Here is a 24,494-nt window from a genome sequence, read left to right as displayed (position 1 = left end):
TCATCACTTCTGATATTAAATCCTTCCTCTTTTCCAATGGCTTGATCTCAGGTCATAAATTTGGATGCAGACCAGGTCATTCTCTTCTGGATATGCTGCTTCTGCTGTCTCAACAATGGATGGAGATCTTCAACGCCAAACAGGAAATCAGAGCCGTCTCCCTTGGCATATCTCGTGCCTTCGATACGGTCTGGCACCCAGCCCTGCTCACCAAACTCTCCTTCTATTGTATCCAGAAATCTCCATGCATGGCTTGCGGACTTCCTCTCCTGTCGCATTCAAAGTGTGATCCTGAATGGAATTCTCTCTCATCTCCGCTTCCTGTCCAGGCTTGAGTTCCTCAGGGCAGTGTTCTGGGCCCTGTGCTTTTTCTGGTCTTCAATAATGATCTCTCCGACTGTTACGGGTTCGTGACTTCCGTTATTGTGGTTTTCACCCACTGAACATGTTTCTGATATTATGTATTATTATTAGTTTCACAAGGTTTATTATTCACGAACGGTTATCAAAAGTTAAAAAGGATAACTGTAAGTGAAACAGGAAACCGAAGGAGAAGACAATGAGGTGAAGAGGGAGAAGCAGCGCGCGCAAAGTTGGGGAAGACGGTGACGTCAGCGCTCCGTAACGAGCCAGGTCTACCGACAGCCGCGAGGGGATTTTGAGTTCCTGGAAGGGACATCCGGCGATACGAACATTCGCTGGAGTGGAGAAATCTGCCTAGACAGATTTGGGGTGCTGAGATTCCGACGAATCCTTGCCTCGTCGCATCGGCTCAAGCCAGAGCCGTCTGCCATCTTGAACCCCGTGCTTCGGACCTGTGAAGGTTTGCTTCGTGTCGTCTTCTCCCCAACATCCTACCGTCTGTCGGGGATGAGTGGGTGAGACCGCTTCGTCTCCAATTACGTTGCGGTTTGCTGAGGGAGCAGTGGAGGTGCGCCTCTGGAGGGCGCCGTTGTACAGTTTGGCGGGAAGAGCACCCTTGCCCACTGTACACGCTTCGGATATCGGCAGGAGAGCGAGATCCGGGCTTCAAACGGATTTCGTTCCATCGACCGCTGGAGCGAATCCCATTCGCCTTGGGAAAAGTCATAGAGACATTGAGGAGTGTCCGTTCATTTGCTGGCAGAGCCGTGAGTCACTTGATAAGATATATATGGAGTGCAGTCTGAATGGCCATTTACTGTACCGTATTACCTGGGTGTGATTTATAATACAAGTTTGTTCATTTATAATCATTGGTGTGGTTTCACGATTGATTTTCAACACAGGGTAATATATTTTTCTGCCGGGGTTCCTCTCGGGGTTCGGGGGTTTACCGAGACCAGGAGATCGGTGAGGACTCCGTAACAGAAATTGGAGGCTTGTCCAATTGACTCCAATTGACAATTGACAATTGGGTCTTCATCCGGGATCTAAAATTCCCTAAATTTAGTCCGGGATAGAATTCCCTAGCATTCCCAAATTTTTCAATTTTGGAATATTTTTCCAACATTCCCAAATTTTTCAAAAAAAACAAAAACAAAAATTTTGTTTTTTTTAAATTTCTTGTGTGAAGGTTAACATGTGTTAACGGATAATCACCATGGAGTTTGACGCAGAGAGGTTTACAGTGACCGCTAGTGAGGGACAGTTCCGAGCGTCACTAAAATCGGAACTCTTGATATTGGGCAAACATTTTAGCTTGGAGGTCCGAGCTAAAATGAAGAAAACAGAGATGCAGATAGTGGTGATAGAATCTATGGTGGAACTAGGAACATGGAGAGAGGGAGCTTTGGATTGGTTACCAGAAGAACAAGAAAGTGTGGAGCTCCAAAAAACGGAGATGCAATTGAAGAGCCAAGAAAGGTTAGAAGAGAAAAAAGCAGAGGAAAGGAGAGTGGAAAGAGAACTCCAGGAAAGGTTAAAAGCAGAGGAAAGGAGAGTGGAAAGAGAACTCGAAGCAGAGGAGAGAAGAGCCGAAAGGGAGTTAAAGGACCGTGAATTGGCGCGTCAGCAGGAAATTAAAGTCAAGGAGCTGGAGTTAATGAGAGAACGGGGAGAGGTACCACCCATGCCGACTGGTTCGACAACTAGTCAAAACACCTGGGATGTTGGCAGACATGTGAGGCTGGTTCCACCCTTCAATGAAAAGGAGGTAGCCAAGTTTTTTTTACACTTTGAGAAAGTGGCTCAAATGCTAAAATGGCCGGAGGAGTCCTGGACCATATTAGTACAAAGTGTTCTGGTGGGTAAAGCTCAAGATATTTATTCGGCTTTACCGATTGAGCAATGTGCAGATTATGAGATAGTGAAGAAAACCATTCTCAAAGCCTATGAATTGGTCCCTGAAGCTTACCGGCAAAAATTCCGGAACGCCAGGAAGAGGGAGAATGAGACCCATGTGGAGTTTGCCAGAATGAAAGAAACCATGTTTGATCGGTGGTGTGATTCAAAAGGAGTGGGGAAAGACGTCGAACTATTGCGACAATTGATCCTGGTGGAGGAATTCCAACAGTGCGTCCACGAGGACATTAAAGTACATCTGGAAGAAAGGAAAGTACCAAAGTTGTATGAGGCAGCAACCATGGCGGATGACTATGCCTTAACACACAGGATGAGGTTCCATAAACCTAACTTCCCACCTAGAGTTCGCACGGAGAGTTATGATACATCTGGTGCGGAGAACGAAGATTCAGGGGGGCGGCCTCGAGATGAAAATGAGGACCACTGATACCACGACTTCTAGAAATCAGAAGACTGCGGTTCCAAGACAGAACTATCGCCCAGGGGGCTCGAGGCAGACCGCCGCCCCCATGCCTTGGCAGACCACGAGGTTCTCCTCCGGGCCTACTTGCACTTTTTGCCATAAACCCAGACACTGGATGTCCAACTGTTATGCTCTGGGAAAGGAAAATCAGGAGCGGCGTTCGACTAGTACGACTCCAAATGCGATGGCCATTGTGAGAAATCGCCCTCAAAAGGGTTACCAACCATTTATTTCTGAGGGGTTTGTGTCACTGGATGGAGCCTCGACTAACCGGAAACCGGTTAGGGTCTTGAGGGACACAGGAGCACATCAGTCTTTGATGCTTGAGGGCACTTTGCCAGTGTCAGAGGAGACGGCAACTGGTGATAGTGTTCGTTTACAGGGGATTGGTGGCTGTGTTAGAGCTCCACTTCATGTCATCCAGTTGGAGTCTGATTGGGTGTCAGGACCGGTCACCGTAGGTTTACAAGCCACTCTTCCTGTAGAGGGAGTATCTGTGGTTATCGGGAATGATTTGGCCGGTGGTCAAGTTTATGGTAACCCGAGGGTTGGTAAAGAGCCCAGCAGGGAAAATAACACCACACCAGTTAGGGATGGCGACAAAAGTACCAAGTTATTTGTAGGGGGACTGAACTTCAAAACAAAGGAAGAAGTTCTGACCTCTGTCTTCAACAAATATGGACCGCTTGTGGAAGTGCGGTTGGTAAAAGACAGGGAAACGCAACAGTCAAGAGGGTTCGGCTTTGTCACGTTTGCAAGCACAAAGGACGCCAAAGAGGCAGAGAAGAATTGGAATGGCAAGGATTTGGAGGGTCGGACCATAACAGTAGGGAAGGCATTTCGTAGGCGTCGAGAGTCTACAGAAGAGGACAACTTGGCGGTAGTTTTGGTGGTGGCCGCAGCCGATATTACTATGGAGGCTCCGAGAGTTACGGCATCTCCCGAAAGAATGATTATCAGGGTAGCGGCCGAGAAGGAGACCGCTATTCCCGTGACCACGGGGACAAGCGGTCCAACCGGGATTATTACGAAAGTTAGAAAGAGTTGAAGCACTGAATGCTGCGGAGCAGCCGAGCCAAAATTCCTACACGGATTAACCGTGAACGCCACGTTCCTAAAGGCGTCCATGTAGTGAACTTTCCTGCACGGACTAACCGTGAACTCCACGTTCCTAAAGGCGTCCATGTAGTGAATACTCAGCTTGGTCTCCCGGAAAAAGTGCTATCGAGTTGCTTAACTTTGGATTTTTGATCAACCCCTTAACCTTCATTCAAAAAATGAAAAACAAAAATCCGAGGTTGATGAGATGGAGTTGGCTTTGCAGGAGTTCAACTTGGGAATTGAGCACGTAAAGGGCAGGGACAATGTCGTTGATGATGCTTTGTCCAGAGTGAATTAACTTTGTAAATCTCTGTGGGTTGTGTGAAATTTTGTTGCTTTATTTTTGAGATGTGATCATTGTTGCCCACAGGAATTGATGATTTGGATTGTGAATTTACTTTTGTTTTTTTTGTTAAAGTTTGCATGCAAAGAAAGTTTTCGCTGTGTTCAAACTTTCTTTCTTGAGGGGGGGAAGTGTTACGGGTTCGTGACTTCCGTTATTGTGGTTTTCACCCACTGGACATGTTTCTGATATTATGTATTATTATTAGTTTCACAAGGTTTATTATTCACGAACGGTTATCAAAAGTTAAAAAGGATAACTGTAAGTGAAACAGGAAACCGAAGGAGAAGACAATGAGGTGAAGAGGGAGAAGCAGCGCGCGCAAAGTCGGGGAAGATGGTGACATCAGCGCTCCGTAACGAGCCAGGTCTACCGACAGCCGCGAGGGGATTTTGAGTTCCTGGAAGGGACATCCGGCGATACGAATATTCGCTGGAGTAGAGAAATCTGCGTAGACAGATTTGGGGCGCTGAGATTCCGACGAATCCTTGCCTCGTCGCATCGGCTCAAGCCAGAGCTGTCGGCCATCTTGAACCCCGTGCTTCGGACCTGTGAAGGTTTGCTTCATGTCGTCTTCTCCCCAACATCCTACCGTCTGTCGGGGATGAGTGGGTGAGACCGCTTCGTCTCCAATTACTTTGCAGTTTGCTGAGGGAGCGGTGGAGGTGCGCCTCTGGAGGGCGCTGTTGTACAGTTTGGCGGGAAGAGCACCCTTGCCCACTGTACACGCTTCAGATATCGGCGGGAGAGCGAGATTCAGGCTTCGAACGGATTTCGATCCACCGACCGCTGGAGCGAAGCCCATTCGCCTTGGGAAAAGTCATAGAGACATTGAGGAGTGTCCGTTCATTTGCTGGCAGAGCCATGAGTCACTTGACTTTAAGATATATATGGAGTGCACTCTGAATGGCCATTTACTGTACCGTATTACCTGGGTGTGATTTACAATACAAGTTTGTTCATTTATAATCATTGGTGTGGTTTCACGATTGATTTTCAACACAGGGTAATATATTTTTCTGCCGGGGTTCCTCTCGGGGTTCGGAGGTTTACCGAGACCAGGAGATCGGTGAGGACCCCGTAACACCGACTCTCTGGAAAATCATCGCTATCTCTTTGCTGATGACTCGACTCTACCGCTCCATATCTCAACCCTAAGATCGGCAGGCAGCAGCCTCTTCACTCTCTGCAGACCTCGACAAAATCACAAACCGGTCAAACAAGTGGATCTTGTCTTTCAATCCTGAAAAATCTCACACTTTCACTTTGCCTCTCCAAAAAGACCGTCTGGAAAACCCTCCCGTCTACTTTCTCAACAATCCTCTTGAAGAAATTCTGTCACTCAAGCTTTTGTGTCTCACTATCTGCCATGATCTTTCCTGGGAAAACCACATTTTCAAGCTAGCCTCCAAAGCCAGTAGTTGTCTGGGCATCTTTTGTCGTGTGAAGTTCTTTCTTGGCACTTCTGAGCTCTTCACCACATACAAAGTTTTCATCTGCAGCACAATGGAATACTTGTCTCTCCCCTGGGCTGGTGCTCCTGCCTCACATCTAGCTCGGCTTCACGCTGTAGAAACCAAAGCTTTCAGAATCATTGGAATCTCCCGCGATGAAGCTGATTCTGAGGGCCTTTCACTCGCTCACCGCAGGCAAGTTGGTGGTCTTTCTGTCTTCTACCGACTCCTCTCCGGCCTAGCTCCCCCAGCTCTGTCTGTGCTCTGTCCCCCAAATATTCCTTCAGGATGCACAAGATCTGCCAGCAACCCTCTTATGGTGAAACTGCCAAAATCAAGTCTCTGCTAACCTTCACTCTTTCATTCCTCTTTTCTCCCGCCTCTGGAACAAACTCCCACACTCTCTTCAATCCCACTCCTCCCTCCAGGTCTTTAAAACAGATGTTCACCCCCATCTCTTATGATGGGAATCCAAAAGCTTGATCTTTTCTACCCCCATGAAAACACCCCAAATCCACCTCTTTCAATCTCAAACTTTATTCCTGAAATATCTTGGTCGTGTTCATTTGCTTTATGCCGTTTACCCATCCCTGTTACACCACCACCCTCCCCCCCCTCCCCCCCAGCCCTCTCTCTTCCACAGTTCTGCCGACGTCCCTGTTCTCTACTGTGGTTGTGCTTGTATGCTTCGCTTTCCCTCACCCTCGATTCCCGCTCCCTTTGTTGTATGTTTTATGTGTCCGTACATGTTTTCATGTTTAATGTGTTAGCTCTTACACAAGCCTCGACTCCGTACACAAAAAGTTTAAAAATACCAAAAAACACTTTAAATGTCACATTCTCATTGTCTCTCCCTCTGAATGGACCATCTGGCAAACCTTCCCATCTACTTTCTTAACAATCTTCTTGAGGAAGTTCAGTCATTCAAACTCCTCGATCCCTCTATCAGCCACACCTGAACTCTTGTCTACCTTCAAGGCCTTCGTCCGCAGCTAGATGGAGTACTGCTCTCCACTCTGGGCTGGCTCTCCTGCTTCAAATCTTGCTCAGCGTGATGCTGTGGAAGCCAAGACCTTTCTCGCTCTTCCATAAGCCTCGACTATGTATGTTAAAATTCATTGGAACTATTAATCTAAACAAAAATAATGCATACTCGTGTCTGGATCATATGTCGTTTTAAAGTCCCAAACATGTGTCTGTCATCGCATGTTGTTTATTTCGAGCACGAGTTGAGCGACTTTGGACATGCAGTGTAGTGCTGATTGTTGGCAGGATATTTTGGAGGTATGTACACTTGCTTCTGAGCTATCTAGCCTGGGTTGGAATCTTGACCCAGCTGTTTATTGTCATCCTCATGGTGTTTCACGTGCATGGCGATGCATAAATGTGCGTGCCATCCCTCGGATGGCCATTAAACTGGGCATCCAGTTCGCTGGCATTTGCGGTGGACGTTAAGATCCCATGGAGTCTGCAAAGAGTAAGAGAGTTATCGTTAAGAGAGTAAGAGAGTACCGGCACCCTGGCCAAGTTCCAAATTCCTTCACTGACTGACTACTGGGAAGACAATGGAAAACTACCGACAAACTTTTACCAATAGACTGCTTTGGCAGCACTGATCCTTTATAGAGTATGGTATGATTGTAATGATGATAGGATAGTGCTTAGTTATGCATTTCTTAACTTTATGATCAATGCTTTTAAGGAGTATTAAGGACATAAATTAAATTACGATGAAACCTCTGAAATAGACTTCATATTAAATGAAAGTGATTATTTTTTGATCACCCTTTTACATCAGTAGTTCTCCAGGTCAAGAAACTTAATCTTTGACCAAAAAGGCAATTACTGCCACTTTCAATTCTTTCATATTTTGAAATATTTTGAGAGCAAATTCTAACAGCTCCTGGCATGTGATTGTGTTGTTATAAGGCTTTTAAAATTTGCCATTTCACATGATTCAATTAGAATATAACTCAAGCCAGGAGCACAGCAGGAATTCTCATTTTAATTTCATAACTTGCACATCTATTTGTAAATGAAACCTCGACTTGTTCTTGCATATTTACTGAACGTGTGTAATTTGATTTTAGTTGAACAAGAAGTGTTGATGAAGTGTGACACCACTGCAAGATCGTTCTTGTTGGTTAACTCTAAATTTGGCAATTTCAATATTATTTGACATGTGTTTGGAAGTTTGTTTTTTGTGCCCCTTTTTTCTTCTGTCCTACTTTGACCTGTGATATCCTTGTACATCTGTCCCTCGAGAAACGCCTTGGTGTCCTCAAGTCTCAAAACAGTGATACTGTGAATCTCGATGTCCTGAAATGGCTGTTTATATTTTCAAAAGATTTGCTGTTGCCACACTTGAAATGAGTGTTCTTTCAGCAAGAGGTCATCAATTTGGCTTTATGTCGATATGCTGCTGAAGGCAGAAGTTTGTTTCTGGTTTTGTTTGTTTGTAGCACTCGACATACATTTCAAACAAGTTCTCATTTTTATTCATTTTTTTTTTTTTTTTTTTTTTTTTTTTTTTTTTTTGTATACTGAATCGAGGCTCGTGAAAGAGCTAACATTTATTCCACAAACAAATCAACCAGACAAACAAAACATACAAAAAGAGGGAGCGGAAAACAAGATGGGGAGAGGAGGGGAAGCACACAAACAAAACACCTGAGAGCAGGGAGAAGCGCGGGAGGGAGAGGGCCTGGGGGGAGGAGGCGTGGGAAGGGGGGGGGGGGGGGGGGGGGAGAGGTATAAAACACAAGGAGACCAAGGACTTCCAGGACAGAAGTTGGTATTTCAAAAAAGTGTAGGATTTGGGGTGAAATTAGCGGGGGTAGAACTCCACATGTTGACTCCACATGTCGAGATTTTAATGATCAACTCACCTTACAACTCAGGATTATACTGTAGAAGGGGGGCTTATGTGATTAAAGGTGCCCTTGTTATCCGCACGCTTATTGAAAAAAAACTATAATCGGCTCTGTATATCTGTCCTGTCCTGTCTGTCTCTTTCTGTCTGTCATGCTATCTCCTCCTAAACAGTTGTGCAGAAATTCACCAAACTTGGTAGTTATGATCACCACATGGCAAGAAGGTGCAAGAGTAGTATCATTTTGGCCCTGCCCGCTAGGGCGGGGTGAAAAGATGAAATAACAAAAAATGCAATTGTGGGCACATTTGAAAACATTTTTTTAATGAAAGTTTGTATATGCAATCAACATTGCGGGATGCAGGAAATACAGTGTGTAACGAGTTTTTGGATTTTAATTCCGATTCATGTCCCAGGCGGTGGGGACTTAAGGTCCTGAGACAGTCATGATATTGGAAGGTCATCAGACAGTCCCCACAAGAGAGACAGGGCACAGGAGCAATAGTCATAGGGGGAAGCACTCGTTTAGAAAGGTGGCATAACATTAGCTTTAAAGGTGACGGGATTAGTATTTTTTTAATTTTACATATGTACACAAACACACATACACACACACACACACACATGCACACACAAGCACAAACAAACACACACAAACAACGGAGGTAGATACTTTGAGACCTGGTAGGTCTCCGATCCCTCTCCTGAAACCCACCCACTTGTGAAGATAGCAGCTAATAGCAACTTGCATGCACACACATACTTATACATATATACCTGCACACACTCATATATGTATGTATACACACACACACACACACACTCTTACAAACTCATATATGTATGTATACACACACACACACACACACACACACACACACACACACACACACACACACACACACACACACACACACACACACACACACACAGTCACGTGAAAAAGTAAGTACACCCCATGTAAAGTTTTGACTTTTTCAACATATTTCAACATACAGCTATTTGATATTCATTTCCTCAATATTGATAGATAAAGGTGATATAATACAACAAATATCATGAAACATTTACATTTTGTAGTCCATTGTATAATTTAAATAAACATAAATGCAAATTTCGCATGTGGAAAAAGTAAGTACACCCTTGGCTCTAATAGGTGGTATTGCCCCCTTTGGCAGAAACAACCTCAAGTAGGCGTTTCTTATAACTGTCTACCAGTCTCTGACATCGACTGGTTAGAAATTTTTGCCCACTCCTCCATGCAGAATTCTTTCAGCTGTGCGATGTTTGAGGGGTTTCTTGCATGCACAGCTCGTTTCAAATCCCCCCACAACATCTCGATGGGATTTAGATCCGGACTTTGACTTGGCCATTCCAGAACCCTCCATTTCTTTCTTTTCAGCCATTCCTTGGTGGATTTACTGGTATGTTTAGGGTCATTGTCATGTTGCAAGGTCCATCTTCGGTTGAGCTTCAACTTTCCGACAGATGGCCTCACATTATCCTCAAGCACCCTCTGGTACAAGGAAGAATTCATAGTGGATTCTATGATGGTGTGCTGCCCAGGCCCTGATGCAGCAAAGCTGCCCCAAACCATAATATTTCCACCACCATGCTTTACAGTTGGTATCAGATTCTTGTGGTCAAATGCTGTCTTTGGTTTTCGCCAAACATGTCTTATGGTACTGTGGCCAAATAGCTCCACCTTTGACTCATATGTCCAGAGCACATTGCTCCAGAAGTGCTGGTCTTTGCCTCGGTGTTCATTGGCAAACTTTAGTCTTGCCCTGATGTTCTTTCTAGACAGCAAAGGTTTCCTCCTGGCACACCTCCCATGTAGATCAAATTTGTGCAGCCTTTTTCTAATGGTAGACTCGTGCACTTTGACATCAACAGTGGCAAGAGCTACCTGTAGGTCCCGTGATGACATTCTGGGGTTCTTAGAGACTTATTTTAGCATCTTGCGGTCTGCTCTCGGGCTGAACTTGCTGGAGCGGCCTGGCCTGAACAAGTTGGCAGTTGTTTGGAATCTTCTCCACTCGTAGATGATCTTCCGGACAGTCAAATGATTGATTTCAAATTGTTTGGAGATCTTTTAAAATCCCTTCCCAGACTCGTAGGCATCTATAACCTTCTTTCTGAAGGCCTCAGAGAGCTCTTTTGATCTAGGCCTGGTGACGCCGCACACTTCAACAACAAAGAGCAAACCAAACTAAATGTCTGAGGTTTAAATAAGACAGGTTCCTCCAAGATCCTCTTCAACGATGTTCTAATCATTTGCACCTGAGCTGGTGCACCTGATTCTAATTTTAGGTATTTGAAGTAGTGATAAATGTAGGGGTGTACTTACTTTTTCCACTTGCGAAATTGGCATTTATGTTTATTTAAATTATGCAATGGACGACAAAATGTAAATGTTTCATGATATTTGTTATATTATATCACCTTTATCTATCAATATTGTTGAAATGAAGATCATCTAGCTGTATGTTGAAATATGTTGAAAAAGTCAAAACTTTACATGGGGTGTACTTACTTTTTCACGTGACTGTATATATATAGGCGCGTTCCTTCGCGGCTGGTGTAACTGCCGTCCAAGCCTAAAGCTGCTGTGGTTAAAGCTGCTGCATGCTGGTGCATCGCGTGCTCTCCAAGGACTTCGTTCGTGCGTCGCGTGCTCTCCCAGGGCTCATCTCTCGTATCTCCTCTCATCTCAGTGGGGGCTGATCCAATGGGTTTTATAACCCCACCCTCTTGAGCCATACCCACTCATCCTTGGTTGGTCGGCAAGGGCTGGCTCACTCCTCCTTCCGATGACGAGGGGCGGAGACACACCTTTCTTCTCCGAGATTACCTCGTGGCTAATGGAGTCTTGCAGCGAAGAACACAACCCCAAAGCAGCAGCGGCGAACGCCGCCTTGCTGGCAGGTTTTCGGAGGCCATGGGGATATTTCAGGGGATTCTACCTTATTTGAATTCGGTGCAATGGAGTGTCAACTAATGGGCAACAGAGCCTTAAACTCACATAGAATAAAGAAATAACTACTTAAAAGGGTATATGATTGGCTACGTGTATGTATATGGAGTATGTATATGTATGTATATGGAGTAAAACTGTCACTAAGGAGGACGACCTTTGACCTTTACACACCAAACGGAGATATTTACAAGAATTCATCACACTTACAGAGGGTGATATTTACAACAATTACAAATCCGCAACACTGCACCCTCACCCACCAGGCACGGGCTCGGGCCTATAAAACTTTAACTTTAGTGTGGCACGTAGGTGTAGTTCCCTCTACATTTAACCTGACCCTGAGTGTGACAGTTTTAAAACACAAATAAATATGTCCCCCTGCTGCATTGCATCCTGCCTAACAGATTTACGCCCACAGCTAACCGAATTGCGGAATTGTCTTCAAACTACACATTTACGGTGGGGAGCATTATTTACAATTGACGCTAATGGTATTTACAAAACTAACCCAGGACCTGTGATTGTTCTTTTGAGGAAACAAAAAGAAATTCCTGTTGGGCGGGAGGAGACAGCACGCATTGCATCGACGCACCAGTACCATAAAGAGCACCAAAACCCACCAAAAGCACCATTCAGTGCAACAGTCACCAGTTCATAATCATCATACACAAAGAAAACAACTGGTGGTGGTCTTCTTCTTCGGCTCCCTCTGCTGGCCGTTGTTCTTCTTGATGTCGTCTTTCAATTCCTTTCTTCTTGCTGGCGGCCTCTTTGGACATAAAAAAAAGGAAATGCACAAAGTGTGTCCATTTTTATTTAGGGCCGCAGTGGCCAACTAAGGGTGGTCCACCTGTTTGGCGTAGGTGCCACCTTTCCGAGGTCCGCAAGCAAGATCCTGGGCCATCGTGGCCGGTTCCAGCAGAGGTGCCAGGCCCCAAAATATGGGGTCCATAAAGTGGTGCTTGACCGCAGAACGGCGGTCCATAAGTGGTGCATCAATGCAATGCATGCTGGTTGCGGGAGTTCTGGCACACAATGGCGGATTCCCGCACGCTCCCCTCGGTGCCCAGAGAGCACAGTCCTCGGGTGGGAGACAGGGGAACAGAAGACAGGTGAGCGAGGGGTAAGGTCACAAGGGTACACATCAATTAAGGCAATGCAAGATGAGGTGCGTACGGAGAGCGAAGTGAGAAAGCTCGTCCCTACCGTACGCCCCCCACATGTGACCTACACTACCCCCCCTTGCCCTTCTCCGTATTTACAAAAATCTACACATTACAAATTCGTCGCTACTGTCTCGTCTTCCCTATATTTCCTCTATACCAAATTCGTCACCACAATCCCTATTTCTAACCAAATTTGCCATCACCCAATTCATCATCAATCCTCATAAGGAGGGAGAGATGGAACAACAAAGCACAATGTCACACCCACGTCATGATGCGTCTCACAATCCAAACATTTGCACAAAAAAAATAATCAAAACATAGCATGGTGTGGAGGTACGTCGTTACCTCAGGTGAGTGGATGTAGATGGTGCGAGGAGATTCTTAATCCTAACTATCCTCTAAATGACTTTAATACACTTTACACTACCTGGGGTCTTCCCTGCCAATCCATTGGCCATTTTACTCTATGCGGTTTTAAGAACCAAATTCCCATTGACCAAACTGTTGTGCTTCATCAATTTGGGTCTCACTCCCCCGATTCAACTCCCTGTGCCTTTGCACAATTTCAGGACTGGGTCGTGTGGCTCTCCCAGCAGGTCTACCCACCTGCACACCTCCACCACTGTAGTTGCCTCCGAGCTTACCTGCTCCTTAACCTAACCTATCTAACTGGGGAAGGCCCTCTGGCGCTCTCCCCACTCGGTGCCCTCTCTGGCACTGGGCTACCCGGGTCCGTCCTCTGGATCCTCGGGGCCCCATACACAACTCTACCGGCTCCCAGAGCCCACTTGCGGCCTCACCTGGCCGACATCCTAACAGTGGCGGAGTGCCCATTCAACTACACACACTAACAGGCCACACGTCCAGCCATTTCCACGTCACAAATGCACCCATCCAAACACCATTCTTCCATATGCACCACAGATGCCAATATCCAACCACAATTTACCTGTACCCTCTACCTAACTCTTAAACTACCCTCCCCGGGTATTCGTGATGGGGTCCATCCTCCCCATACACACCTTCGCACCATGCACTCCACTCCACAGTTTCCACCATACTCACTCCACCCCATCCATTCCATACTCCATATATTCCAGACCATTTATTCCATACAACCATGCTCCATACCTGTAGTTGCACACCTGTGCCATCACACCTGGTGCTTCCTGCACCCTCCTTCCTCCAGGACCATTTGCTCAACACAGCACACACTCACCATTACTCACTCATACACTGCTCCATACACCTGTTCACGCTCAATACACACGTCTCTCCCGAGCATTGCCCCGCAATTCCTCATTTGCTCGATATCAATACTCTCACACACACGGCATCATCTGATCTACCTGGTGCCCTGCTAAAACTCGCGCTTCCCAGTCGCCCCTTACATTATTGCGCTCCCTCGTCATTATAATCCAACTACCCTCTCTATGTCCCCGACTACCTGTCCAAAGTCGCTACTTACCTTACCGTTACCTATGGTCATCTCTAGGTCCCTATACATTATCCAACCCTCCCGGGCTAGTTTTCACTGCCAAAAACCCCATAGCTATTGCTCCTTTGCCCCCTTTGTGAGGGACGGTGGATTTGCCATCCCACCACATCGGGCATCTTCCACTATAAATTTTGCTCTCAAATTTCAACCAATCAAAATTTTCCAATCACAAATTCCCTATCCCTACCAAATGTCCATTAAACTTGAGCCTCGGTGCGTCGTTACCTTCTCAAAGCCCGGCTTCGCGAAGCCGAGCAATGAATTCGGGTGGTTTGGTTGCCTGCAGGTTGAATCCGTCTGGTATTCGGTTCAAGGGGGGGGGGGGGGGGGTGGGGAGGTTTGGTCGGGCCGAGGTTCCACGCACCATCTCGGCGCGGCACCTTCCGGTCCCCGGCCCGATGGCTCAATCTCGCCCGGTCGGAACCCCTCCACCACAAGGGGGCACCGTTCCGCTTCCTCCCACCTGCCCTTGAACCGGACCGGTCGCCTTGCCCAACAAGGCCCGGACTCGACCGTGCGGGGCCTAGCATCCAACAAAGCGCACCGCGCCCCGAGTGCTCGCATCGGCTATCCGTTGCCCTAAATGCTGCCCCGGTCAACGTCGATGCTTCACTCGCATACGCGACCCGTTTCACACTCACAAAACCTGGCGTCTCGGCGCCTCCCGTGCATCCCACACACTCCGTCCATTTCACCACCGCACTCCCTGTTACACACCGCACCTCTCACGCACCCTCTTGCGCACACTCACCGTTCACACACTTCGTTCCACACCTCTCCTCCGTAACACTCACCATGGGCGTGCTCTCTTGCATCCACCCACTCACGCGCTCCGATGTGCCCTGCCGCACACGCGCCACAACCAACTCAGGTGTGCACTCTCGCACACGTTCGACCATTCCAGGTGTGCATTCTCGCACCCGCTCCACCACCAACTCACTCTCCGTCTCACTCTCACCCTCGCACGTACACTCCGTCGTGCATTCCCGCTCGCACTCGGTTTCACTCCCACACTTTATAACACACCCACTCGCTGACGCACACTTTTTTTTCACAAGCGTGCCATTTCCACTCACAGGGGACCCTTCACTAACGCCCGGGTGCCATATTGACCCCAATCGCGCGACAATTCTCTTCGCGCCAAACATCCTCTTACAAAATCTCCCGGCACAACATACAGCCCGTCTCACCTTCTGGGTCCTTCTTCCTCCCTGCACCAACACCTGCAAATCTTTATAAGGATTATTAAGCACAGCATCGTGATGTGAGCACAGACTTTGTACAGTTTCCATTCCTTCCTCCAACTGCTGGGCTACCTCCGTCGTCTTTTCAATTTCAATTATACCCACTACTGCTTTTTCTTTATTCACCACGACGACCGCTGGCTTTAATAAAATTTTCTCTACTTCAGCGGTCGCAGGCTGCCCCATACCCCGGGTCACGATTTCTACCCCGGTCCAGTTACCTGTGCTTTTCTCCACTTCGCCCAACCAGCGCTTCTCAACCCGCTTTACCTCGTCGTGCACCCTTGGGACCCTCTCGCCCAACCTGCGGTCTCTGTCCCTCTCGGCTTCCCTCAACTCGTATGCGGCTTGCCCCCTCGCCAACCCCTCATTAATTTCTTTGGCTTGGCCAATTATGCCCTCCAGTTTGTCCCCTAATCTGCTTCCGACTCCCTCAAATTTGCTTCTGAGTCCCTACAATTTGCTTCCCAAGTTATTGGTGTTGGCCCTTACTTCTTCCCTCATTGGCATTGCATCCATCTTTTCCACCTCCTTACTCAATCCCCCGAATTTGGTTTTCCAATCATTTCCCATTGGCTCTCTATCGGCCCTCATTTCTGCCCGTGATTTGTCCCCCTCTATTCTATTACAACACCCTTCAATTAGATTTCCCATCCGCTCACTATTCCTTTCCATCATTCGTTCCATTTCCCTGCTGGATTTTTCAGCCATTTTTGCCATATACCCCATCATCTGTGCCGCGAAGAGGTCCAATTTCACCAGCGCTGCGGACTCGGCTGTCGCAGCGCCGCCATTTTGTGCCTCCGCAACCACGTGCGTGAGGGCGCCATTTTGCACACCTGAAACCTCCGCAACCACATCCTCATTTCTCTCCTCCTCCATTTCCTCCCTGTGGTCCTGGGTTACCCCTAACCCCTCTTCTAATTCCCCCACCGGCATCCGGTCGCCTTGATCATCCATGGCGCGATTTTCAAATTTGGAATATTAAAATTAAATTTTGGCCGCTCGAAATTTTGAGCGCGCCAAGCGCGCTTCAGGTCCGAATCCCGCTCCTGACACCAAATGTTGCGGATCTCAACGTCGGCCTCTTCCCCCTTATCGAGGGGGGATTAATCCCCTCTTCTATGACTGACCGACATGGTCCCGGGGGTATGACGTCACGCCCGGTCGGCGCTGCGTAGGGTATTAGGCCCAACCGTCCTATGACCTAAATACCAGCGCCTCCCGGCATGCAAGGAAACACCCCTCGCTCACGGCCGCAGCGTAATGGATGGATTGCGCCGAGCGAAGCGAACTGCGGCGTGAGCCGTTTACCGAAGACTAAGCCCGATTCATGTGCGTCGGCCGAATCGCGCCACGTACCTCAATCTGGAAATCACTAAAGTGACCGAATGTGAAGAAGAAGAACGTAGGAAGAACAAATATGATTTATTTACTAATTATTTACACCATTAAAGAAACCAAGGAGAAGGAAGGATAATAAAACAATTGACAGAAGGAGGAAGAACCAGAAGACACAGTGCAACACTAGCTTATTTAAACAGGCTTAACTTATACCCAGGGACAACATGAAAGACAGACGACAATCACACTTACACGGGGGATGATGACAGGAATGGCAGGAGGTGGATGACTGGAGGGAGAGGAAGGTTCAGCTCGGACCGGAGCACGGTCGGGCCGGGAGGGAGCAGCCGCCGCCCTGGTCTTGATCAGTCTCGCACGGCGCGTTCCTTCGCGGCTGGTGTAACTGCCGTCCAAGCCAAAAGCTTCTGTGGTTAAAGCTGCTGCGTGCTGGTGCGTCGCGTGCTCTCCAAGGACTTCGTTCGTGCGTCGCGTGCTCTCCCAGGGCTCATCTCTCGTATCTCCTCTCATCTCAGTGGGGGCTGATCCAATGGGTTTTATAACCCCACCCTCTTGAGCCATACCCACTCATCCTTGGTTGGTCGGCAAGGGCTGGCTCACTCCTCCTTCCGATGACGAGGGGCGGAGACACGCCTTTCTTCTCCGAGATTACCTCATGGCTAATGGAGTCTTGCGGCGAAGAACACAACCCCAAAGCAGCAGCGGCGAACGCCGCCTTGCTGGCAGGTTTTCGGAGGCCATGGGGATATTTCAGGGGATTCTACCTTATTTGAATTCGGTGCAATGGAGTGTCAACTAATGGGCAACAGAGCCTTAAACTCACATAGAATAAAGAAATAACTACTTAAAAGGGTATATGATTGGCTACGTGTATGTATATGGAGTAACTAAGGAGGACGACCTTTGACCTTTACACACCAAACGGAGATATTTACAAGAATTCATTACACTTACAGAGGGTGATATTTACAACAATTACAAATCCGCAACAATATATATATATATTGTTACGGTTTTGTGTTTTTACCAATAAAGGTTAATTTCCCCCTCATAGTTTAGTCACACTAAAACACGTAGCCTCGCGATAGTTCAGTTATTTCTTAGTAAATGTCAGCATAGTCCTTTTCCTGTGTTAGTTTTGCATTGAGTAGAATAATCCAATCCCTCCAATGCTTTATGCCGCCTCGATACTTTGGCTTTGGCACGAAATGCCATGAGGCAGGCCTGGACACGTCGATCAAGGGCGAAGGAAGGCGGGGCAGGAGTGACAGTAAGCACGAGCCTCCAATCAGGGCTCAAAGGGAGTGCCGTACGACTGTGGCAAAGGTGTAGTTTGGAACATTCGATGCGGTCTAAGGGCGTGGCAATATAACCCTTTTGCGCAATGCCCCCACCTCAGTTATGAGGCAAGCCCATGTGAGAAGGACAGGCGCTGAGTGATGAGCTTGAGTTATCGGTTCGAAGCGCTGAACAAGTTACGAGCCGGGGTCCTCTGTTGAAAAGTTCTGAGGAGTGGTGCGTTGAAACAAGTCAAGCAGTTTTGAGGGGAGAGGTGCTTGAACAAGGTGAACGCTCGGTTGAGCTTGAGGCAAATCCCCTATTGAGTTATGCGAGTGAAAGCACGCCGTTGATTAATCGCGCTGTGAGAAACCACCGAGCCGGGCGATAGACGCGCATGTTCGCCAGCCTGCCTTTGTTCGAGATACGTGCCGCAAGGATCCCTCCCGCCTGCCTTCATCGAAGGACGTGCTGTAACCGACAGAGGGCCACGTCGGGCGAGCTGTTCCTGAACAACGGAGCCGGCGCGTTCAGCGCATGAACATTTCCTTCTTTTATTCCCCCTGTGAGTGTGAACGGGCCCGTGTCTGGGGAATAAGCTAAGACTGTATAAGACTGCCCTGTGTCTCTGCTTTCTACCGAATCATTGTAAATAATAATTAAATCGTGTTATTCCTTTGATTCTACCACTTTTGTGTTTTCCATCATTGACTTAGCATGGTGCGAATAATTATCGCTCTAATCGGGTTCCAATACAAGATAACTGCACGGACCACGTGGTACGTCATCCGCTCGGACGTACTCAAATTACGCGTGGTTCGTGCAATTAGGTTAGGGTTAGGGTGCCGGCTTGGGATCCTAGGATCCTGGGTTCGAATCCCGGTCGATCGCTGAATTAACACCAGGGGGGTTGACTCAGCCTGTCATCCTTCCGAGGTCGGCAAATTGAGTACCAGCTTGCTGGGATGAATGATCACGGTGTGTACCCCGATTTACTGTAGAATAGGTATACCGTATCCCTGCGCATCGTAAGAGGCGACCAAGGGTTGGCGTCAGGAAGGGTATCCGGCCATAAAAACATTGCCTCAAACAGGGAACCATGATTGTCATGGGGCCTGCGAGGCTAACCCCCGCTCTAGCGGGGAAAATGGCCTTAAAACGATCATTCATTCATTCATTCATTCGTGCGAGACTTGATCCCCGCTTCTGCGGCGGCGTAGGTATTTAGGTACGTGCGAGAATTGTCCCGAAACCCTGTCCTGCGTCTGCCCGGGAGTGGCGACTCAAAGACTCGCGGTTGCGACGACCCAAAAAGAACAGGGGGCTTAATCTTCCCTTGGTAAGGGCAGGATGGTCGGCGCGAAACCGTAACAATATATATATATTGTTACGGTTCCGGGGGACGGCACTCCCCTTACCGAGGGGGGGTTTAATCCCCTCGTCTTTTTAAGCTGGCCGTCCGACCGGTCCTGGTACTTGTAACGCTCCTTTGCGGGGTGGGATTGATCAGGGTTATTGGTCCAGGTATTAGCCCGAATACCTTTATCAATCCCTCCACAAAACAGGGAGACAAGTACCGCTCGAATCCCAGACAAGATGGTATTTTGCCGAGCGGTTTAGCAGTCCGGAATCCGAGCCGTTAGCAATAGACTAAACCCGATTATAAAGCGTTGGCCGAAATCGTGCCACAGGAACTCAATCGGGAAAAGACAAAAGCGATCGGACGAGAATGAAACCAAAGGATAAGAAATAACAGACATTTATTAATTATGTACAAAACCAAAGAAACCAAAGGAAGAAACGAGTCATTTACAGAAGAAGAAGAAGACACAGCGCAATCCTTATACAAGCTTACTTATTCCTACAGGACAACACAAACAGATTCACACGAATAGGGAATTGCAGGCAGGAATTGAATGGAGGGAAGAGAAGAGCAGTCGGTCCACAGAACGGGCGACAGGGAGGGCCGAGGCACGACGTCGAGGTCCGCGTGCGCGCACTTCTTGTTCAGCCATGAAAAACCCGGTCGTCAGTGCTGGTTGGTATCGCGAGCAGGCGTGCCGATTCTCATTCGCCGCAGGACGTTCGCGCCAAGCAAATGAATGAACGATCCTCTCAACTTGTGCTCCTTGCTCATGCGTCTCTCTCCCTCTCGTAACTTGCTCCAGCGCCTCCCTCCACAGAACCGCGGTGGGGGCTTCGTGCAACGAGTTATATGGCCACCTTGGAACCTTCCCAAAATCGCCAGATCTTTCTCTGCCATGCCCTTGGAAGCCAAACCCACCGAGCACTGGTTGGTTAAGGGCTCTGACTCCACCTTTGGTGACGAGGTGGGGCCACGCCTGTGAGGTGGTAGCTCCTCCCCCTTCTTCTCCGAGATGGGCACATGGCAATGGCGGCTTGCGGAAATGGAAAACCACTCACACCCTTTTTGAAAAGAACGAAAGGGATCTATCTTATTTGATTGATGCAACGCAGATTCAACTATTGGAAACATGGCCTTACCTGAAACACATAATAATGATATAACTACGAAAGGGCCTATGATTTGCTACGTGTTGGAATGTGGACTAACTAAGGTGCAATTATTTCATTTAACAGCCAATTAAGGGGAAATGTACACAGGGGTTATTTATAAGGAAATTTACAACTAAATTTACATGTGAAGGTTCTAAAAACTGCAACAATATAATATATATACATGCACACTCATATATGTGTACACACACGAAGGTTGATACATTGACACCTGGGAGGGCTTTGTTCCACCTTCTGAAACCCGCAAATAAAGATAACAACCAACGGGAGAGAAACCGGTGGCGAATGTTTTGAATCATTTTTGGTGAAAAAACAAACTTGATTTTGCAGACAATTTGGTAATGACATCCAGAGTATTTGAAGATATTGAATGAAAAAAAAAAGCGAGTTGGGAGGCAAGCACAAACAATTGCTTTGAAAGTTAACATCGATAAGACTAAACTGTTAAAACTCAATGAATTGTAAGGCATCAGATAAGAAGCTTGAAATGCATGGTAAAGAAATACACGATTTGAAGGAGTTTGCTTATTTTGATAACTTTGTAGACCAAAAGTCAGGAAGAGAGAGAGAGAGAGAGAGAGAGAGAGAGAGAGAGAAAGAGAAAGAGAAAGAGAAAGAGAAAGAGAAAGAGAAAGAGAAAGAGAAAGAAAGAGATAGATAGATAGATAGATAGATAGATATGTCCAAAACATGATAATAAAAGCTAAGCAATATTATTTCAAACTCAATGTAGTATAGAAATTATCAAATATCAAAATGGAGACAAAATTAAAGCTGCCCATTTCAACTATTAAGTCTGTGCTTTTATGCAGTGCAGAATATTGCAAGATGATTAAAATGATTGAAAATCAACTCGAGAGTTTTTCTGCAGAATTGTCAATGGAAGATTCTCAGAGTGTTTTGGCCAAATTAAATTTTGAACGAGGAAGCTAAGAAAATAACTGGTCAGAAAGATATTGTAGAGGAAATAAAACAAAGAAAGTAGAGATGGATAGACCAGGCCTTAAGAAAAGGAAAACGTTTTAACCAAGGCAGCCATTTGGCCAACAACAGGGGACGACCAACAATTATTTTGAGGTCAAGTGATGAAAGAATGTAATAGCTGCAGGAATTTTGTATCTGCCATATGCATTTTTGGACATTAAGTAGTCATCATCAGCATCAGTAGCCCCAGGAATCCTCACAGGAAGTCCACTGCCCCGAGGAGGCCAGCCACTCACAGCAGATTCTCCCAGAGACAGAGTAGAGAATAATTTAGCCAAATGGGGCCGTAGGGTAGTTGGAGGAGGTTTGCATTGTACGTCTTCTTCATCAGGCATTCCCCGTTCACTTGTAGTGCCATTAAAAAAACACGTCTTCTCCAACAGGACCTAGACGTGAAGCAGCCAAATTAAATGAATGAAGGCAGCCACTCTTTGCCTGTGAATCATTCGAAAGGTGGGGAGAGGTGGGGTTTGAGGGTTGTGAGGAGAGCTGGAATGGCTAGGAAGTGCCACAGTTCTTGCATTTGGCTTTGTTCTGTCGTGGTGGCCTCAGCCCATTTCCCTCATTACATGATTCATCATTCACGAGTTTATTTAAAGAACCTCAGTGTTGTTTAATCCTAAAATGTGACTCTCACCTGATGGTGTTTCTGTGTACTTCATTGTTCACCAACCTAAAATCACAGCAAAAGTGAAGGTCTTGTATGGGTTTTCGGCTTCATTTTAAATGAAATAATGTTGCGTCTCTTTTGTACCCCCTGGGCTCTTCGCCAGAATCTCTACACCTGGGAACCCTCATAGCCGCCCATGGATACTTCTTCCCCATCTCGGACCATGTTCTCACCCTGAAAGATGATGGTACATTTTATCGCTTCCAGGTGAGGTTTTTGCAGTGACTTGGACCATTTTTTTTTGTCCCATGTGATTCATACAAGCAAAGAGCTTGTGCAGATTTGTAATCTCGGTAGGAGTCGAGAAGCCTGATTTGTTTTTCCAGCTTGAGATGATTTTTATGGAACATGTGGAACAATGTGCTTTAGCCTAAATGGAACTAAAATGCTGCATTGTATTTCAAATGAGAAATCCTGAAATAAAGATGGGGAAATGTGTCATACAAAGAATTATGTTGGTATTGTATTGTTGCGGGTCTCGGATTATGGCGCTCCCCTTACTGAGGGGGGTTTAATCCCCTCGTCTATTAAGCTGGCCGTCCGAGTCCTAGAAGATATCGCGCTCCTTTGCGGGGTTGAGATTGACCAGGGTGACTGGTCAATGGGTTCCCAGATACCTTCGCCAACCTCGCCGCAAAGCAGGGCGCTACTTCTGCCCGAGCCACGGACAAGATGGAATTTTGCCGAGCAGTTTAGCATTCCGAAGCTCGAGCCGTTAGCAGAAAGACTAACCCGATTCTGAGTAGTTCCTATATCGTGCCACCGATATTCAATTGGGGACAGGACGCAAGCGACCGGATGAGAGGAACCAAAGTAAAGGAAGAACAAATATAATTTATTAATTATGTACAAGAAACCCGAAGAGGAAATGAAAGAAGGGAATATACAAGAAGAAGAAGAGGCAGTGACATAGGGCAGCCTTAAACAGTCTTATATTATCACACGCCCAGGACAGTACAAACACACTTACACGAATGGGGTGGTGGTGGTGGGAAGGAAGAGAAGGGTCCAAGCAGATGGTTCCAGGCTCCGGGTCCGCCGCGAAGAATGGCAGGCAGCTTTGCGTGTCGTTGGCGCGCGACCGAACCTTATAATTATGCGGGGGACTGGGATGCCGCGTATGTAATCTTTGGGCCAACTCTCTCTCGCCCAACGTTCGCCTCAGAGGGTACCCTCGCGCAGGTCGCTCCAACAACGTGACAATCAATCGAGCGCTCCCCGCGCAGTTCGTTCACAATCAGCATCCCCCGGCACAGTCCGTCATCAATGGCCTCCCCTCGCGCATCTCGTGAGAGGGCTTGGCGCTTGCGCTTTTATAACCCGCTTAGAAATCAAGCCGCGCTTCATCGAGCCACGCCTATTAACGAGCTCACCTCAGCCCTGGTTGGCTGGTGGGGGCTTACCGGCCACGCCCTGGTGGTGAGTTGACGTGGCCACACCTCGTTCTTGCCGCCCCGCCCCCTTCTTCTCCAAGCCTGACCTCGTGTTCAATGGCGGCTGAGCCAGGCAGCGAACGCTACTGGCAAGCCAAGGAACACAATTTGGAGGAAGGCTACGCCGCAATATGAATTGACAAGGGGGCCTACTCTTATTTAATTAATACAACGCAGATTCAACTATTGGGAACAAATCCTTACCTGAAACACATACTAATGAAATAACTAAAGAAGAAGCCTATGGTGTGCTACGTGTTGCTCGTGGCCTAACTAGGGTGCGACCTTTGACCTTTACACCAAAAATGGTAATATTTACAGGGGATTATTTATAAGGGAATATTACAAATATTTACAAAGTGCAGGGTTCTAAAAACCACAACAGTATGAAGACAATTTGATGGGAATGCATGCAATTGCACATCTGCTGCTGTGAGCTCGGAAAAGGTCCAATGACACTAGTATTTATGAAACACGTTGATTTCATTTACAAAAAGTTGCAGCAGAGCACGTAGCATGTTTATTGTCCCCCGTCGCACCGCGGAGCGAAAGGGGGACTATGGTTTTCCCCTCCGTCCGTGTGTCCGTGCGTGCGGGCATGCATGCGCGCATGCGTACGTGCGTGCGTGCGTAAGCGAAGGACCGAATTCTAATTTGGTGTGTGGGTGCAACCCACGTCAAAATCCAAGATGGCCGCCGTCATGTATGTCTGACACCATGTATGTCTGAACCTTGTGAGCGGAATATCTTGAAAAATGAGCGAAGTACCAAGTTCTAATCTGGTGTGTGGGTGTATCTACGCATAAGGAAGAATGCTATTGA

The 24,494-nt window shown here is 47.2% G+C and overlaps 1 protein-coding gene across 2 annotated transcripts in view; it reads left to right on the top strand.

The window, feature by feature from the left end:
• LOC137438257 (regulator of G-protein signaling 7) overlaps nucleotides 1-24,494 on the top strand; it is a 392,979-nt gene that overhangs the window by 166,878 nt on the left and 201,607 nt on the right. For both annotated transcript variants that reach the window (XM_068133364.2, XM_068133373.2), the window contains exon 4: nucleotides 22,343-22,446. In XM_068133364.2, coding sequence (XP_067989465.1) covers nucleotides 22,343-22,446 — 104 coding nt within the window. The remainder of the gene's footprint in view (nucleotides 1-22,342; nucleotides 22,447-24,494) is intronic.

The sequence above is a fragment of the Myxine glutinosa genome, chromosome 1, assembly GCF_964187855.1.
Source record: "Myxine glutinosa chromosome 1, kmMyxGlut1.1, whole genome shotgun sequence".
In the NCBI taxonomy this organism is placed as follows: domain Eukaryota; kingdom Metazoa; phylum Chordata; class Myxini; order Myxiniformes; family Myxinidae; genus Myxine; species Myxine glutinosa.
The sequence above is the reverse complement of the archived record's forward strand: the minus strand, read 5'-3'. Positions and strand labels throughout refer to the sequence as shown.